This window comes from Nannospalax galili, unplaced genomic scaffold (genome assembly GCF_000622305.1).
Source record: "Nannospalax galili isolate Female #2095 unplaced genomic scaffold, S.galili_v1.0 scaffold924, whole genome shotgun sequence".
Taxonomy (NCBI): Eukaryota; Metazoa; Chordata; class Mammalia; order Rodentia; family Spalacidae; genus Nannospalax; species Nannospalax galili.
Window position 1 is genome coordinate 105,448 of NW_008350467.1, and position 18,302 is coordinate 123,749.

At 41.5% G+C, this 18,302-nt stretch overlaps 1 protein-coding gene across 6 annotated transcripts in view; it reads left to right on the forward strand.

Moving 5' to 3' along the window:
• Window positions 1-18,302, forward strand: part of Ddhd2 (DDHD domain containing 2) — a 43,426-nt gene that overhangs the window by 5,864 nt on the left and 19,260 nt on the right. For 5 of the 6 annotated variants that reach the window (XM_008847762.3, XM_008847763.3, XM_029570769.1 and 2 more), the window contains exons 6-13: window positions 3,676-3,765; window positions 6,081-6,216; window positions 10,583-10,791; window positions 11,064-11,131; window positions 13,344-13,466; window positions 14,740-14,835; window positions 16,979-17,098; window positions 17,188-17,343. In XM_008847762.3, coding sequence (XP_008845984.1) covers window positions 3,676-3,765; window positions 6,081-6,216; window positions 10,583-10,791; window positions 11,064-11,131; window positions 13,344-13,466; window positions 14,740-14,835; window positions 16,979-17,098; window positions 17,188-17,343 — 998 coding nt within the window. The remainder of the gene's footprint in view (window positions 1-3,675; window positions 3,766-6,080; window positions 6,217-10,582; window positions 10,792-11,063; window positions 11,132-13,343; window positions 13,467-14,739; window positions 14,836-16,978; window positions 17,099-17,187; window positions 17,344-18,302) is intronic. The other variant, XM_008847764.3, reaches the window with a different exon arrangement.

Here is an 18,302-nt window from a genome sequence, read left to right on the forward strand (position 1 = left end):
AAAAATGCATTTAAAATTGCTACTGGGGGCTGGAGACAAGGCTCAGCTGTTAAGACCCTGGGTTTGATTCCCAGCACCCATGTTAAGAATTGTTAACAGATATAAAAATTCATTTTAAATTGCTACTAGGGGCTGGAAAGATGGCTTAGCTGTTAAGAACCAGAATTTGATTCCCAGCACCCATGTGGTGGGTAACAACCGTCTGTAACTTCAGTTCCAAGGATGCTATGCCCTCTTCTGGCCTCCACAGGCTTTATATGACACTGGTGTATGCACATGCAGCCAAAACACTCATACACATAAATTAATAAAAATAAATCAAGGGGCTGGAAAAATGGCTCAGCTGTTCAGAGCACTGACTGCTCTTGTAGAGGACTCGGGTTCACTTCACCCATATAGCCACTAACAATTGTCCATAACTCCAATTCCAGGGAATCCGACTCCCTCTTCTGACCTCCGTGGGCATTGCACAACATGAATGTACTTACATGCAGGCAATACACTCATACACATAAAATAAAAATAAGTAAAATATTAAGAAAAAATAAGAAAAAAAAATTAAAAAAAATTGCTACTAATCAGGAAGTCACAAAGAATAAGATGAACTGATTTAGTCCCAATTTTTTTAAGTTTGATTCTTCCCACTAAACTAGAAGTTTATGACTGATAATTTCTGTCCTTGAACATTTCAGCTAAGGAAAACTTTTTCAAATGGAACTTGATTATTGCTAGCTATCTAGGGTTGCTTATGATTCGTTTTAAGCATATTTAGCTAGATTATAAAATGCCTTTTTGAAAAATGTTCTATTTTTTCATTTTGTGTATATGAGTGTATTGCCTGCATGTGTGTAAGTGCACCCATGTTGTTCAGTGTCCTTGGAGGTCAGAAGAGGGCGTTGGATTCCCTGGCACTGGAGTTAGGAAGGCTGTTACCTGCCATGTGGGTGCTGGGAACCAAACCTGGGTCTTCTGCAAGAGCAGGCAGTGCTCTTAACCACTGAGCCATCTCTCCAGCCCCTCAGCCTGCTTTCTTACACAACCCAGGCCCACTTGCCTCTAAGGGTACCCATGTTGTTCAGTGTCCTTGGAGGTCAGAAGAGGGCGTTGGATTCCCTGGCACTGGAGTTAGGAAGGCTGTTACCTGCCATGTGGGTGCTGGGAACCAAACCTGGGTCTTCTGCAAGAGCAGGCAGTGCTCTTAACCACTGAGCCATCTCTCCAGCCCCTCAGCCTGCTTTCTTACACAACCCAGGCCCACTTGCCTCTAAGGGTACCCATGTTGTTCAGTGTCCTTGGAGGTCAGAAGAGGGCGTTGGATTCCCTGGCACTGGAGTTAGGAAGGCTGTTACCTGCCATGTGGGTGCTGGGAACCAAACCTGGGTCTTCTGCAAGAGCAGGCAGTGCTCTTAACCACTGAGCCATCTCTCCAGCCCCTCAGCCTGCTTTCTTACACAACCCAGGCCCACTTGCCTCTAAGGGTACCCATGTTGTTCAGTGTCCTTGGAGGTCAGAAGAGGGCGTTGGATTCCCTGGCACTGGAGTTAGGAAGGCTGTTACCTGCCATGTGGGTGCTGGGAACCAAACCTGGGTCTTCTGCAAGAGCAGGCAGTGCTCTTAACCACTGAGCCATCTCTCCAGCCCCTCAGCCTGCTTTCTTACACAACCCAGGCCCACTTGCCTCTAAGGGTACCCATGTTGTTCAGTGTCCTTGGAGGTCAGAAGAGGGCGTTGGATTCCCTGGCACTGGAGTTAGGAAGGCTGTTACCTGCCATGTGGGTGCTGGGAACCAAACCTGGGTCTTCTGCAAGAGCAGGCAGTGCTCTTAACCACTGAGCCATCTCTCCAGCCCCTCAGCCTGCTTTCTTACACAACCCAGGCCCACTTGCCTCTAAGGGTACCCATGTTGTTCAGTGTCCTTGGAGGTCAGAAGAGGGCGTTGGATTCCCTGGCACTGGAGTTAGGAAGGCTGTTACCTGCCATGTGGGTGCTGGGAACCAAACCTGGGTCTTCTGCAAGAGCAGGCAGTGCTCTTAACCACTGAGCCATCTCTCCAGCCCCTCAGCCTGCTTTCTTACACAACCCAGGCCCACTTGCCTCTAAGGGTACCCATGTTGTTCAGTGTCCTTGGAGGTCAGAAGAGGGCGTTGGATTCCCTGGCACTGGAGTTAGGAAGGCTGTTACCTGCCATGTGGGTGCTGGGAACCAAACCTGGGTCTTCTGCAAGAGCAGGCAGTGCTCTTAACCACTGAGCCATCTCTCCAGCCCCTCAGCCTGCTTTCTTACACAACCCAGGCCCACTTGCCTCTAAGGGTACCCATGTTGTTCAGTGTCCTTGGAGGTCAGAAGAGGGCGTTGGATTCCCTGGCACTGGAGTTAGGAAGGCTGTTACCTGCCATGTGGGTGCTGGGAACCAAACCTGGGTCTTCTGCAAGAGCAGGCAGTGCTCTTAACCACTGAGCCATCTCTCCAGCCCCTCAGCCTGCTTTCTTACACAACCCAGGCCCACTTGCCTCTAAGGGTACCCATGTTGTTCAGTGTCCTTGGAGGTCAGAAGAGGGCGTTGGATTCCCTGGCACTGGAGTTAGGAAGGCTGTTACCTGCCATGTGGGTGCTGGGAACCAAACCTGGGTCTTCTGCAAGAGCAGGCAGTGCTCTTAACCACTGAGCCATCTCTCCAGCCCATAAAATATCTTTTGTCTTGAATAAATGATTTGCTTCTTAAACAAAATCTTAGAATTATTGTAATTTAAAAGATGAGTTTAAACCCAGGCATTGGTGGCACATGCCTGTCATCTCAGCACTAGGCTCAAGTAGAAGAATCTGCAGTTTGTGGCCATGCTGGGGATACATAGTGAGGCGTTCTAGGCCAACTTGCATTCATAAAAGATCCTGTCTCAGAAACAGAAAATAGAGTAAAATGTAAAAAGGCAGTTTAAAACTTCAACCTTTAAAAGCATGGCAGATATTATTGGGATAATTGGTAAAAGTGGAATAATTAGGTCAGAGAAATCTATCGATCTAATATCTGGATTTGATCACTGTACTGTGGTTATATGGGGGCACATTCTTAGGAAATGCATATATTAAAGGGTTAAAAAGGAATACTGTATGAAACCTGATGCATATAATCTGCTTCCAAATAGTTCAGAAAAATAAGTGTCTGTGTGTGCACACCATGAAGAGAAAACATAGCAATGATATTTTTTCAGAAGCTGAATTTGTAGCTAGGTATAATGGAATATATCTATAATCCTAGCATTTGGGAGATGGAGACAAGATGAGTTCAAGGTCAGTCTCAGCTATGTATCAAGTTCAAGACCATCTTGGGCTACATTGAGACCCTATATCAACACAAAAGAAACAAAAACTCTAAAAAATGGAAGTTGAATTTTTAAAAAGTATGTGGGAAATTCTGTAGTATTTTTTCTAGTTTTCTATAGCTTGCAGTTATTTCAAAATGGTTTCAAAACCTGAAAAAAAATTTCAGGGACTTAAAATGAGTTAGAAAGTAAAATTAATGTATTTTTATTAAGTAATTAAATACAAAACTACATATCTTTTCAATTATCTATTTGTATTTTAATTTGCTTATGTTTATAAACTGTTTATTGTGAATACTTGATTTTTAGAATGCATGAATAATTATAGAATATTTCTTTTTAATTTTATGTATAGGGGAACCTTTACAAATAGATCACTTGGTTTTTGTAGTCCATGGGATTGGACCAGCATGTGATCTCCGCTTTCGAAGCATTGTACAATGCGGTAGGTGCAGAGCATAAAAGATTATTTCGGGAGACTCAATGTTTCTGTGAACTGAGATAAAGCACTGTCATTTGGTCTGTGGTCTTAGCTACATAAGAAGATTTGTAGAGCTAAAGACAGGTGACAAGGGAGTGAGCTTCCCAGCTTAGACCTAAAGTGCTGATAATTTCCATGAGTGAACAAGCCCTTAATTCCTATGAAACTGTTTTATGATTTAATCGGCCTATTCATAACCATTCCAGTTTAAAGAGAACCGTAAAGATGAGAATTGAATAGTACAAGCTTGTTATTTTTGTAATTCATATCATGATAATCCTCTTAATACATAATTGCAAGATTTAAGTCAACAGTATAACTTCATTTGGAAAGAAAATACCTTCAAAACTTGATAGTATTCAAAGTCTGTCCCACTTAGGGAACCTTATTGTACTTGGTAATCATTCTGAGTGAAGTAGAATTATATTCTGTAAGGTTAAGGTTGATATGATAGGAATTTTGAATATATATATATTTTTTTTTAATTTTACGTGTACGAGTGTATTGCCTGCATGTATGTGAGTGCACCAATGTTGTGCAGTGCCATGGAGGTCAGAAGAGGGCTTCGGATTCCCCTGGAACTGGAGTTGAGGATGGTTTGTAGCTGCCGTGTGGGTGCTGGGAATTGAACCCAGGTCCTCTGCAAGAGCAGTTAGTGCTCTTAACCACTGAGCCATCTCTCCAGCCCCTAGCAGTATATATTTTTTAAAATAAAGTATTAGGTGATACCCAGCCCACCTGGAAGTCACTATTTGGACCAGGCTGACCTCAGTCTCACAGAGCCTGCCTCTGCTTCCCAAGGGTTGGGATTAAATGTGCACCACCACTTCTGGTGGTAATAGCCATTAAAAACCAGAAAGTTTGGGGCTGGAGAGATGGCTTAGCAGTTAAGAGCACCAGCTGCTCTTGCAGATCCTCTGAAAAAGCAGCCGGTGCTCTTAACTGCTAAGCCATCTCTCCAGCCCCTCAGCCTGCTTTCTTACACAACCCAGGCCCACTTGCCTCTAAGGGTGTACCATCTACAATGGGCTGGGCCCTCCCACACCAATTATCAATTAAGAAAATGCCTCACAGATTTGGCTACAGGCCATTCCAATAGAGGAAAAGCCTCTTTGAGGTTCCCTTTTCCTAGATATGTCAAGTTGACAACTGAAGTTGTCCAACACAATAATTTTTAATCTTTTTAACAGTTACTTATTTTTGTGTATGGGGCCAGGGAGCATTATGTGCCATAGTGCGTATTGGAGGACAGCTTGTGGGAGTTGGTTCTCTCCTGCTATTTGAGTCCCAGTGATGGAGCTAGGCTGTCAGACCTGATAGCAAGTGCCTTTTCCTACTGACCCATCTCTATAGGCCAGTTAATTGCCTCTGTTTCTACCACAGATGTATCTAAACAAACAAACAAACAAAAAAACCACAGTTAGATAAGAACCTGACTACAAGATGGGTTGACGAGTAGTCATGCAGTTAAAAAAAAAAAAAGAAAAGAAATAGTTCCCATGACAGTTTTGAAGTTACCTTTTCTTTTTTGAGGTAGGATCTCCCTGTAGCCCCAGGTTGGCCTTGAACTCACAGAGATCTGCTTGCCTCTGCCTCCCTAGTGCTGAGATCAAAGGCCTGCGCCACCATGCCTGACCACCTTTTTTTTTTTTTTTTAAGTTTTATTTAGTGTGTATGGGTATTTTGCCTGCATGTGTGAGTGTATCAGGTCCGTGCGGTGCCCGTGGAGCACAGCAGAGGTGTTGGATCCTCTGGAACTGGTGTTACAAAGGGTTGTTAATCACCCCGTGAGTACTGAGCACCAAACCTGGGTCCTCTGCAAGAGCAGGAAGTGCTCTTGACTGTTGACCCGTTTCTCCAGCCCCATGAAATCAGCTTTTCTTTTGCTAAAATTATTTTGTGTGGTAAAAGCAAGCTTTGTATTAAAGGAACATCTTTTATTATTTTATTTTATTTTATTTTTTGGTCTTTTTGAGACAGGGTCTCCTTGTAGCCCCAGTTGGCCTGAAACTCACTATGTAGACCAGGCTGGCTTTGAATTTCCAGAGATCCACCTGCCTCTGCCTCCAAGTGCTGGAATTAAAAGCATGCACCACCATGACCAGCTAAGGAACATCTTTTAAAAGCTTCCTGATTTTTCCTTAACCTTAGCATTTTTTACTCCGCTCAGTTTGTGCTCTAAATGTAGTTAAGGAGGGTGCTGTCACATGATTTGTTGCATCCTGATTTTGTGTATTAGTTGCTTGACTGTTGATGCATAAATTAATTTTCTTTTCCAGTTAATGATTTCCGCACCGTTTCCTTGAACTTGCTACAGACACATTTTAAGAAAGCTCAAGAAAACCAGCAGATTGGAAGAGTAGAGTTTCTTCCAGTCAACTGGCATAGTCCTCTGCATTCTACTGGTGTGGATGTGTGAGTAGTACCTTACAGCCTTGAATTATTAACTGTGATTGTAGTATTTTCTCATCATCAGCATGCTTAAGGACATTGCTGCTATAGCTGATTATATATTTAAAATTTATTGGAGAAGTATTAAATGCTGGTCAGGTCTTTGTTTTTAACTCTTCTTGGTTAAAAATAAAGAATTGTCGGGCTGGAGAGAGAGCGCCAGCTGTTAAGAACATGGACTTTTCTTGCAGAAGACCCGGGTTCAAATCCCAGCACCCACATGGCAGCTAACAACTATCCATAACTCCAGTTATAGGGGATCCGACAATCTCTTCTGTCCTCTGCAGGCATTGCACGACACAGGTGCACTTACCTACATACAGGCAACACACGCATACACATAAAATAAAAATAAATAAAAATAATAAATAAAATATAAAAAAATAAAGAATTGTCTATATCTTTTTCAGTATACTTAATTTTATTTAATACTTTTATTTCATGTGTATTTGCCTGTATGTCTGTAAGTGGCACCCATGTTGTGCAATGCCTGCAGAGGTCTAAAGAGAGCATCAAATTCCCCGGAACTGGAGTTACAGATGGTTGTTAACTGCCATTTGGGTGCTGGGAATTGAACCCAGGTTCTCAGCAAGAACAGCCAGTGCTCTTAACTGTTTAGCTATCTCTCCAGCCCCAACTGGTTCTCTTTTTTTCTAAATTTTTTTTTTTTAGGCAGGCTCTCATATAGCTCAGGCTAGGCTTGATCTTCCCTTGTAGCTGAGGATGACCTTGAGCTTCTGATCTGTTTTCTCCTCCTAAGTTCAGGAATGAAGAGGCAGGCATCAGTGTTGATGATCAAACCCAGGGGCCACAGGCATGCTAGGCAAGCACTCTACTGACTAAGCTACATCCTCAGCTCCTAGTTCACTACTATTTACTTTTTGTAAAGTAAATACTGTTTACTTGAGACAAAATTTATTACTTTATTTCTTGAGACAAAGTTTCACTTCATATGCCAAACTGGGTATGAACCTAAGATCCTGGTGCTTCAGTCTGTCTAGTGTTGGGATTACAGTTATATATCACTGTGCCTTTTTCTTTTTTTTTTTTTTTCTCTAATGCTAGGGATTGAACCCAGGACTTTGTGCATAGTATGCAAGTACTCTACCACCACATCACATCCCAGGCGTTTGTTTCCTCTTTTTTTTTTTTTTCGGTCTTTTGAGACAGAGTCTCCGGGTAGCCCCAGCTGGCCTGAAGCTCACTATGTAGGCCATGCTGGCCTCAAACTCACAGAGATCAGCCTTCTTCTGCCTCCCGTCCCGAGTGCTGGGATTAAAGGCCACCACATGTGGCAGTTTCCTTATGTCTTTAACACTGTGGCTGCATTGTGGTCTTCCTATAGCATCTAAATATTTCCAACTTCAGGTGTCAGAAGTCACCCATATCCCAAGATATACAAAGACTTTTTGTTTCTTTTGTGATTGTATTTAAATAATATTTGTCCACATTTAGGGAAAAGGGGAAGAAAGGTCCCTAAATTATTAGCATTTGTAAATTGATGTATAATTGATACAGTAGAATTTGTGTAGATTATTTAGCATTGGTTTCCATGTTTGCCTCTGGCATCTGCTATTCTCAACTTTTCTTTTCTCTCTTTTTTTTTTTTTTTTTTTTTTTTTTTTGTGGTCTTTTCGAGATAGGGTCTCCCTGTAGCCACAGTTGGCCTGATTCACTATAGAGACTAGGCTGGCCTCAAACTCAGAGATCTGCCTGCCTCTGCCTCCTGAGTGGTGGGACTAAAGGCGTGTGCCACCACACCCAGGTCTGGTTTAAAAAAAATTCTATATTGAAGCTGGGCATGATGATACAGTACATGTCTGTAATCCCAATACTGGGAAGCTAAGGCAGGAGGATCGAGAGTTCAAAGCCAGCCTGAGCTACACAGTGAGATCCTGTTTTAAAAAAATACCTGAGGACTGGAGAGATGGCCCAGCGGTTAAGAACACTGGTTGTTCTTGCAGAAGACACGGGTTCGAATCCCAGCACCCACATGGCAGCTAACAACTATCCGTAACTCCAGTCCCAGGGGATCCGACAGCCTCTTCTGACCTCCATGGGCATTGCACGACACGGGTGCACTTACCTACATCAGGCAATACACGCATACACATAAAATATTTTATGTGTATTGAATGTATTGCCTGCATGTATGTGAGTTGTACCCCTGTCATGCAGTGCCATGGAGGTCAGAAGAGGGCTTCGGATTCCCTTGGAACTGGAGTTAAGGAAGGCTTGTAGCTGCCATGTGGGTGTGGGGAATCGAACCCGGGTCCTCTGCAAGAACAGTCAGTGCTCTTAGCTGCTGAGCCATCTCTCCAGCCCCTATTTTTGGTCTTTTTGAGACGAGGTCTCACTAGCTCCAGCTGGCCTAGAACTCAAAAAGATCCATCTCCTGCCTCCCAAGTTCTGGGACTAAAGGGGTGTACCACCATGTCTGGCTTACTTTCTTTTTTTTTTCAATTTTATTTTATTTTATGTGTATGTGTGTATTGCCTACATGTATGTAAGTGCACCCGTGTCATGCAATGCCCGCAGAGGACAGAAGAGGCTGTTGGATCCCCTGGAACTGGAGTTACGGACAGTTGTTAGCTGCCATGTGGGTGCTGGAATTTGAACCGGGTCTTCTGCAAGAACAGTCAGTGTTCTTAATCGCTGAGCCATCTCTCCAGCCCTGGAATGCTTAACTTTTAAACACCAATGTTGATTAATAGATCAGCTGCAATTTGGGGAGCTAGTTGCAGATTGTGGTACTTGCAGATAACCACTTTTAAATAAAATGTTTCCATTCCATTGTTAACATAATGAATGGGCTGTCTCAGCAGTAACCTACTGTGGAAACTGTTCTGTAACTTCTTAAACTCTTCTTTTTTAAAATATTTTATTTATTATTATTTTTTTTTTTTGTATGTATTGCCTACATGTAGGTAAGTGCACCCGTGTCATGCAGTACCTGAGGAGGATGGAAGAGGTTGTCAGATTCCCTGGAACTGGAGTGGTTAGCTCCCGTGTGGGTGCTGGGATTCGAACCCAGGTCTTCTGCAAGAAGAACCAGTGTTCGGAACTGCTTAAACTCTTAGTTTCTGGATTTGAACAGCTAATTGAGCCATTCTTTGCTATGATTTATTTATTTTATTTTTATTTTATTTTTTTTGAGACAAAGTCTCACTATGTAGCTTTGGCTGGTCTGGAATTCACTACATAGATAATGTTGGCTTCAAGTTCATATAGACCCTCATGCCTTTATCTCATGAGTGCTGCGATCTACTGTGGTTTTTAAACAGCTTATTCAGTGTTCTACAGCTTTGTGATTATATACTGGCTATATTACTGTGAGAATGGTCTTTCTGGGACTGGAGAGATGGCTCAGTGGTTAAGAGCACTTGCTGTTCTTGCAGAGGACCTGGGTTTGATTCCCAGCACCCACATGGTGGCTAACAGTGGTACGTCCATAACTCCAGTTCCAGGTGATCCGATGCCCTCTTCTGACCTCCACTGGGCATGCATGACATGGATGCACTTACACACATTCAGGTGGTACACTCATACATACGAACTAAAAATAATATTTTTTAGAAATCTTTTAAAATTTAACCGCTGAGCCATCTCTGCAGCCCCCCAGTTTTTATATTTTAAAGGCATATAAAAATAACGATAGCTTAGCCGGGTGTGGTGGCGCATGCTTTTAATCCCAGCACTCGGGAGGCAGAGGCAGGCGGATCTCTGTGAATTCAAGGCCAGCCTGGTCTACATAGTGAGTTCCAGGACAGCTGGGGCTACAGGGAGACGCTGTCTCAAAGACCAAAAAAAACCAAAATAACCATAGCTTAATTGTCAAACTGACAAATAAGTGTCATTAAATACTGAATTTTTATTCAAATTTCCGGTTGCCTGATATTTTTATATATGTATACAAACACAAATGTACACACATAGTTTAAACTGGATCCAACCTGGGTGTGATAGTGCACACCTGTACTCCATTTACTGGAGAGGCTGACACAGGAGGACCTTGTGTTCTAGGCCAGCCTGGACTTCATAGTGATACTCATTGTCAAAATTGTTTTCTAAATTGGGATCCAAACAAAGTCCACAAATTGCAGTTAGTTGAATCTGACCTTCTATCTCCACCCATATTTTTGTTATTTCTACAGTGAAGAGATTGGGTTGTCTTGTTTGCTTCATTAAACATTCCATCCTGTTTTTCCTACAAATTGATAGCTGTCTCAAACATTTGAATTTGAGCTTTTAGAATAGCTAAATAATAATAATTTAGAAATAGCAATGGAACCTCTTTATTTCTGCTCAAAATAACTTTTTTTCTCCTCAGTGATCTGCAGCGGATAACCTTGCCCAGCATTAATCGCCTCAGACACTTCACTAATGATACAATTCTGGATGTCTTCTTCTACAACAGTCCTACCTACTGTCAGACTATTGTGGACACAGTAGCTTCTGAAATGAACCGAATATACACACTTTTTCTACAGAGGAACCCTGATTTCAAAGGGGGTGTATCCATTGCTGGTCATAGTTTAGGTAACAAATGAATTCTCTGTAGCCAGAGAGGACTATTACATTTAAAGGACACTTGTTTCTGAAGCACAGTGTCCTTCATCAGTATCAGATGCAGAGAACTAGAAGTGGTCTTTGATGAAGAATTTGGAAAGGGTTGGAAGGGTGGTGGTAAACTGGAAAGATTCTTTGGGTTGATTTTCTTACATGTATAATTGGCTTAAGAGTTTTCATATAAAAGACAGACATTTAGTGCTAATGCTTAGACATTGTCCCTTCTTCTATTTTACTTATAGGTTCGCTTATATTGTTTGATATCCTAACAAATCAGAAAGATTCTTTGGGGGATATTGACAGTGAAAAGGTAATTTAGAAGTCTAGATAGGTTCTCTTACAATATTTCATACTAAAGATATTTAGATGTTCAGCTTCTTGTGTTTAGCTGAGTTTAGACTGATGTCATAATGTTAAATCTACATTTATTTTAGCAGTTTGGTAATTATCTTATATCATTCTTTGGTGATATAAGATGGTAATCTGCTTCTACAAATAATTACCATGTTGTGAAAAAAAGCATAGGTGCCTTTTATAAATTTGCACTACTTGTGCGTGAATTATAGAATCATTGGAATTGGAGCTTGCATGTAGAGACTTGAAGAATGACTTAGGTGGTATATAGAAATTATGTTTGAAAGCAGAGGGGGAACTTGATGTTTAAACTTGCCTCTTCATAAAACAAAGTTACAGGGCTGAAGAGATGTCTCAGTGGTTAAGAGCACTGGTTATTCTTGAAGAAGACTTGGGTTCGCATCCCAGAACCTACATAGCTGCTAACAACCAACCATAACTCAAGTTCCAGGGGATTTTATGCCCTCTTCTGACTTCTGTAGTCATTACACAACATGGGTGCACTTACATACATGCAGGCAGTACACCATACACATAAAAAAAAAGCTGGCCTATGACCTCTACATGCATGCACACATACACGTGCACATGCACACATACACAATCCAGTAAGAAAAAGTTCCAATGAACATTTATTTATCATTGATAGTATTGATGCAGTATTTCACTGTTGTCCTAGTTGCTTTCTATTGCTGTGATAAAACACTAACCAAGAGGCTTGAGAGATGGCTCAGCAGTTAAGGGCACTGACTGCTCTTGCAGAGGACCTAGGTTCGATTCCCAGCACCCACATGGTGGCTACGAACCATCCTTAACTCCAGTTCCAGGGGAATCCAAAGACCTCTTCTGACCTCCGCAGCATTGCACGACATGGGTGCGCTCACATACATGCAGGCAGTACACTTGTACACATAAAATAAAAATAATAAAATATTTTTTTAAAAAAACACCGAAAGTAGCTTGAGGAGGAAAGGGTTTATTTGGCTTACATGTCCCAGTTACAATCCATCAGTAAGGGAAACCAAGACAGGAACCTGGAGGCAGGAACTGAGGCAGAGACTGAAGGAACACTGCTTACTGACTTGCTCCTCTGGCCTGTACTCAGCCTACTTTAAAAAAAAAAATTTATTATTTTTATTTTATGTGTGTGAGTGTTATGCCTGCATATAGATAAGTGCACCCGTGTCATGCACTGCCTGCAAAGGACAGAAGAGGCTGTTGGATCCCCCAGAACTGCAGTTATGGACAGTTATTAGCTGCCATGTGGGTGCTGGGATTTGAACCTGGGTCTTCTGCAAGAACAACCAGTGTTCTTAACCACTGAGCCAATCTCTCCAGCCCTCAGCCTACTTTTTTATATAACCCTGGACCACCTGCCCAGGAGTGGCATGAGCTGCGCCCTCCCACATCAGTCAGCAACCCAGAAAATGCCTCACAGACATGGCCACAGTCCAGCCTGGTAGAGGAAATTTCCCTGTTGAGCTTCCCTCTTCCCAGTTGTGTTAAGCTGACTATGGAAGCTGTCCAGCACAATGGTCTCATATTTTTCTCTTAGGAAAATGTCCCATTTCTCCTCTTGGGTCATGAATTCATTCAGGACAAGGGTGCTGTCTTAGCGACTGTTTTATTTCTTAAGCTGTTTCCTTGAGAGCTCAGTAAGTGTTTGCTAATGATGATGGAAAATATTTGACAGTCATTCAAAAATGTATTTTTAACTGAGGTTGCAAAAAGTTGGAGTTCATTGTTCTATTTTTATTTGGGGGAACTAAGTTTATTTAGAACTGGGATGGTGGTAATGCTTATAATTGTAGCACTGGGGAGATAGAGGCAGAAGGATGAGGGGTTCAATATCATCCTTAGCTTCATAGTCAGTTTGAGGTCTAAAAACAAAGTATTTAAATTAAGAGTCATTATTATAGCTTGGTGTCATGTCACACGCCTTTAGTCCCAGCACTCAGGAGGCAGAGGCAGGGGGATCTCTGAGTTCAAGGCCAGCTGGGGCTTCAGGGAGATCCTGTCTCCAAAAGACCAAAAAAAAAAAAAAAAAAAAAAAAAAAAAAAAAGTACATTATTATGAGGTCTCACATAATACATTTCAAATTATAAAATAGTGCTAATACAGGGAACTAAATGAATTTTGTGAATAAGATTCATGATTCAATGTTTAGGGTTCACTACATCCTGTTGTGGATCAAGGAGCTGCACTAACCTTAGAAGCAGATTTGAAGAAGCTGCACCTTTCTGAATTCTTTGATGTCTTTGAGAAGGAGAAAGTAGATAAAGATGCTCTGGTAAAAAAAAAGTTTTTAACTTTATTACATGCCACTTTTTTATCTCCATGTTTACCAATAACCTGTCCTGTAGAAGCTTTGTAATTATAAACATTTTCTCAATAATGATCTTTAGCATTGTTTATTTACTTTTTTGTTCTTCAAAGTGATCTTTGCTTTGTGGAAGTTCAAAGTTCAGATGCTCCATATGGATAGTCACATAGCAATAGAGTAAGTTCTAAATGAGTTGCAGAGTTTAGAGAATACACAAGAGCAAGACTGTCATGATCTGTAACCATCCTAACTCTTGCTTTTTCTGGTTTGTGATTCATTTACTTAATGGGTATTTATTAACTGCTCATTAGGATCTGGCATTTGGGATAGAGTGGCAGTAAGGAGGATGTGGCTACTGACCCCACAGTATTTATAGTTCTGTGAGAAAGGAGCATGAGTTACAAATTGTAAGGAAGAGTACACTGGTATAAGAATAGGAAGGAGCTGGACGTGGTGGCGCACGCCTTTAGTCCCAGCACTTGGGAGGCAGAGGCAGGCGGATCTCTGTGAGTTCAAGGCCAGCCTGGTCTACATAGTGAGTTCCAGGACATCTGAGGCTACAGGGAGACCATGTCTCAAAAAGACCAAAAAGAAAAAGGAGAAGGAAGACTTCCCTAGGAAAATGAATGGCACCTAATTTGAAAATTGATGTTAGTATGTTGTACATCTGTGTTGGCCAAAGGTTCTCACTGCTTATGCTCATCAGAAGGAGTGTAATCCTTCTCGAAAGTCACTGACAGCCAAGCAAGCATGGGAATCGAAGAGTGTTTTCCAACATGAAATCATTAGATACTCACCTTTCTAGTTTGGTTTTTGTTTTTGTTTTTGTTTTTGTTTTTGTTTTTTTGGTCTTTTTGAGACGGTCTCCCTGTAGCCCCGCTGTCCTGGATTCACTATGTAGACCAGGCTGGCCTTGAACTCACAGAGATCCGCCTGCCTTTGCCTCCGGAGTGCTGGGATTAAAGGTGTGCACCACCACGCCTGGTGTGTGTTTGTTTTTTAACACAGTGGTTTATTACAATAATATTGGCACAGTAGTTAATACTGACACTTTTCTGTTCCTCCTTAAATTGTTTCATGACTTTGATTTTCAAAGTTCCATGTGCGTTAAACCATTAGGAAGCCAGAGCAGTAACAGAACCAAGAACAAGAGTAACTAGGTCTTGCTTCTTTCAGAGTCTAGGACAGTTAATTGATTTTATTTTTCCTAGAAATAAAATGTTTTATTTTCCATGCCTAGGCTTTATGTTCAGATAGAGATCTTCAGGAAATGGGGATTCCCTTAGGACCAAGAAAGAAGATACTAAACCATTTTAGAACCAGAAAAAAATCAGTGGTATGTGCCTAATATTGCTTATGAGGTAGTTCTTTGACATTCATTATGGTTTGTGAGATATATACTCTGGAAAACTAAGTAGGTTTCTATGTGTTTTTGATACAAAACCAAAACATAGGGCCTCACACATACTAGGCAAGCATTTTAGTGTCAAGCTATATCCCCAGCACTCTCTTTACATTTTAAGATGATGTTGTCTGGCTGGCCTTGAACTCGTACTCTAGGCCAGGCAGCCTTCAGTTCACTCTGAAGTAGATCCTGAATTTGATAAATCTTCCTGCCTCAGATGTCCAAGTGGCTGGGATTATACACCTGCACCACCAGGCCCAGATTGGTTTTATTGTTACTGTTGAAACAAGATCTCAGGTTAGCCTCAAACTCCTAGGCTTAAGCAACCCTGCCTTACTGTCCTGGTAGCTGGGAACTGCAGGTATGTGCTACCACCCCTGACTAAGTAGTTTGGGCTATTAATCGTTTGCTCTTCTTTTAGAAATTAAACACATTTTCTTTATCCAGATCCTTTAAAATGTTACTGGCTTCAAAAGTCTTTCTCCTTAGAACTCTTACCATTCAGATTTTCCTTTTTATAGCAACTTTGGTGAAATGTAATTCACTTTTTTTTAATGTATTTTATTATTTTTATTATATGTATCTGAGTGTATTACTTGCATGTGTGTAAGTTCACCCATGTCATCCAATGCCCAAGGATGTCAGAAGAAGGTGTTGGATCCTCTGGAAGTGGAGTTATGGACAGTTGTTAGCTGCCATGTGGGATCTGGGAATTGAACCCGTGTCCTCTATAAGCAGTCAGTGCTCTTAACTGCTGAGCCCTCTCTCCAGCCTAAGGTTCACTTTTTGAAAGTATATCATCCAGGTCCCAGCACTTGGGAGGCAGAGGCAGGTGGATCTCTGTGAGTTTAAGGCCAGCCTGGTCTACATAATGAGTTCTAGGACAGCTGGGGCTACAGGGAGACCCTGTCTCAAAAAAAAAAAAGTATATCATCCAGTCATTTTTTTAGTCTTTCATAGTTTTAAAACCATTACCACTAATTTCAGATTATTTCCATCACCCTCAGAGGAAATCCCATAGCAATTTGTGATCATACCCCCCAGCCTTTATCAGCCACTGTTGTTTTCTATTTTATGTTTTTTTGGTTTTTTTTAAATTTATTGTAGATGTCCATGTAAATGGAATTCTACAGCATATAGCCTTTCGTGACTGGTGTTTTCATATAGCAAAATGCTGTCAAGGTTTATCACTATCCTTCCCACCTCTTTTTTATGTGTGTATGCCTTCCCCTGCCTCCCAAATGCTGGAATTAAAGGCAAGTGGCCACCATGCTGGACAGCTCAGTTCTTTTGTAAAACCCAAGTTTTGGTCCAATATTTGTATTTTATTGTATATCCAGGGAAACGTCTTACTTGCCTTGATTGCAATGGCACACATGTCATAGAACTCCTTAGCAGTCTTCAGCCTTTATTCCCTCAGTCCTCTGCTGCTGTTGTCTGTCATATAGTTGCCTAAAGTTTCAACTGCTGCCAAAATGGATGTGTCTAACTGCCATCATTTTGTTTATTTTCATACATTCTTTTTATGTGTATGGTTTGCTTGTATGTATGTAAGTGCACCATGTTGCACGATGCCCTGCAGAGGCCAGAAGAGGGCGTCAGATCCCCTGGAACTGGAGTTATGGACAGTTGTTAGCCACCATGTGGGTGCTGGGAACCGTGAACCCTGGTCTTCTGAAAGAACAGCAAATATTCTCAACTGCTTAGCCATCTCTCCAGTCCCAATATCCGTCATTTTAAAGCATATAGGGATGTCAATGCATAATGTAAGGCTACTGTTCTTTTTAGTAGCTTTATCTTGTTTATAGCATTATTAACTGTCATTTTTAAACTTCCCAGCCAGGTGTGGTGGTGCGAGCTTTTAGTCCCAGGACTAGGAAGGCAGAGGCAGGTGGATCTCTGTGAGTTCAAGGCCAGCCTGGTCTACATAGTGAGTTCCAGGCCAACTGGGGTTACTTGGAGACTCAAAAAGCCAAGAAAAAAAAAAAAACCTAAAACTTTTCCAGACATCTTTTCATACTAGTACCTATTTTTAGTGGATGATAGTTCCACATAACTATTTTTTATCCTTTAGGGTATTAACAGACCAACCACAGCGTCAGTTTCAGAGCTGAACATACCCAAGGATTCTGAATTCAGCAGTAGTACTGATGATACTAAAAATGATGACTATCTAGATGTTGGCATTGGGCAGGTAAAAAGCCTTTTCTACTATGTCTAGTAGTTGGTAGGAACAGATGTAATTCATTCCTCATGAGAAATGCTTTTATCTTCTGCTTCCAGGTCTCTGTAAAATACCCCCGGCTCAACTACAAACCAGAAATATTCTTTGCCTTTGGATCTCCCATTGGAATGTTCCTTACTGTCCGAGGATTAAGAAGAATTGATCCTAATTACAAATTTCCAACATGCAAAGGTTTCTTCAATATTTATCACCCTGTAAGTGTTGTGTAGGGCTCTGCGCTTTTACTTTAATATTAAGGTTATTGGCAAACAGCACATAATTCTGTATTGATTTGGTTTTTTCCTACATCGTTCTTTTTTTAATTTTATTTAGCTTTTTTTTTTTTTTTTTTTTTTTTTTCGTCCTTTTGAGACAGGGTCTCCCTGTAGCCCCAGCTGTCCTGGAACTCACTGTGTAGACCAGGCTGGCCTCGAACTCAAAGAGATCCACCTGCCTCTGCCTCCCAAGTGCTGGGACGACAGGCGTGCACCACCATGCCCAGTATTTATCTTTATTATATGTGTATGCGTGTATTGCCTGCATGTAGGTGAGTGCACCTGTGTCATGCAATAACTGCTGAGGTCAGAAGAGGCTGTTGGATCCCCTGGGACTGGAGTTATGGACAGTTGTTAGCTGCCATGTGGGTGCTGGGATTCAAACCTGGGTCTTCTGCAAGAGCAACCACTGAGCCATCTCTCCAGCCCCCTACATCATTCTTTAGTAGTGAGACAACAGATAGTAATGATTTGGAAATGATGAAATTGAACCTTTTTGTGTGTATGTGTGTACTCATACACGTGTGCATGTATGCATACGTGTATGAATGTTCATGTGTGTATGTAGGCAAAAGGATAACCTTGGGTACCATTATCAGGTGACGCTCCCTCCCTGTCTGCTTTTTTTGAGACAGAGGTCTCTCCTTGACCTGACTGTACATGGCCAAGTGGGCTAGATTAGCCAGCCAGTGAGTCCCAGGGATCTACCTATCTCAAGTCTCCCCTGTGCTGCTGGGATTACAAGGGTGGAACACTGTATACACCTTTTTTTTGTTTTTTGGTTTTTTTTTTTTTCAATAAAATATATATTTTTTTAATTAGAAGAAGTGTTTCATTACAACACTATTAACCTATTCAATAACATTTTTCTGAGCTAGGGTACATCTCTTTCAAAATAT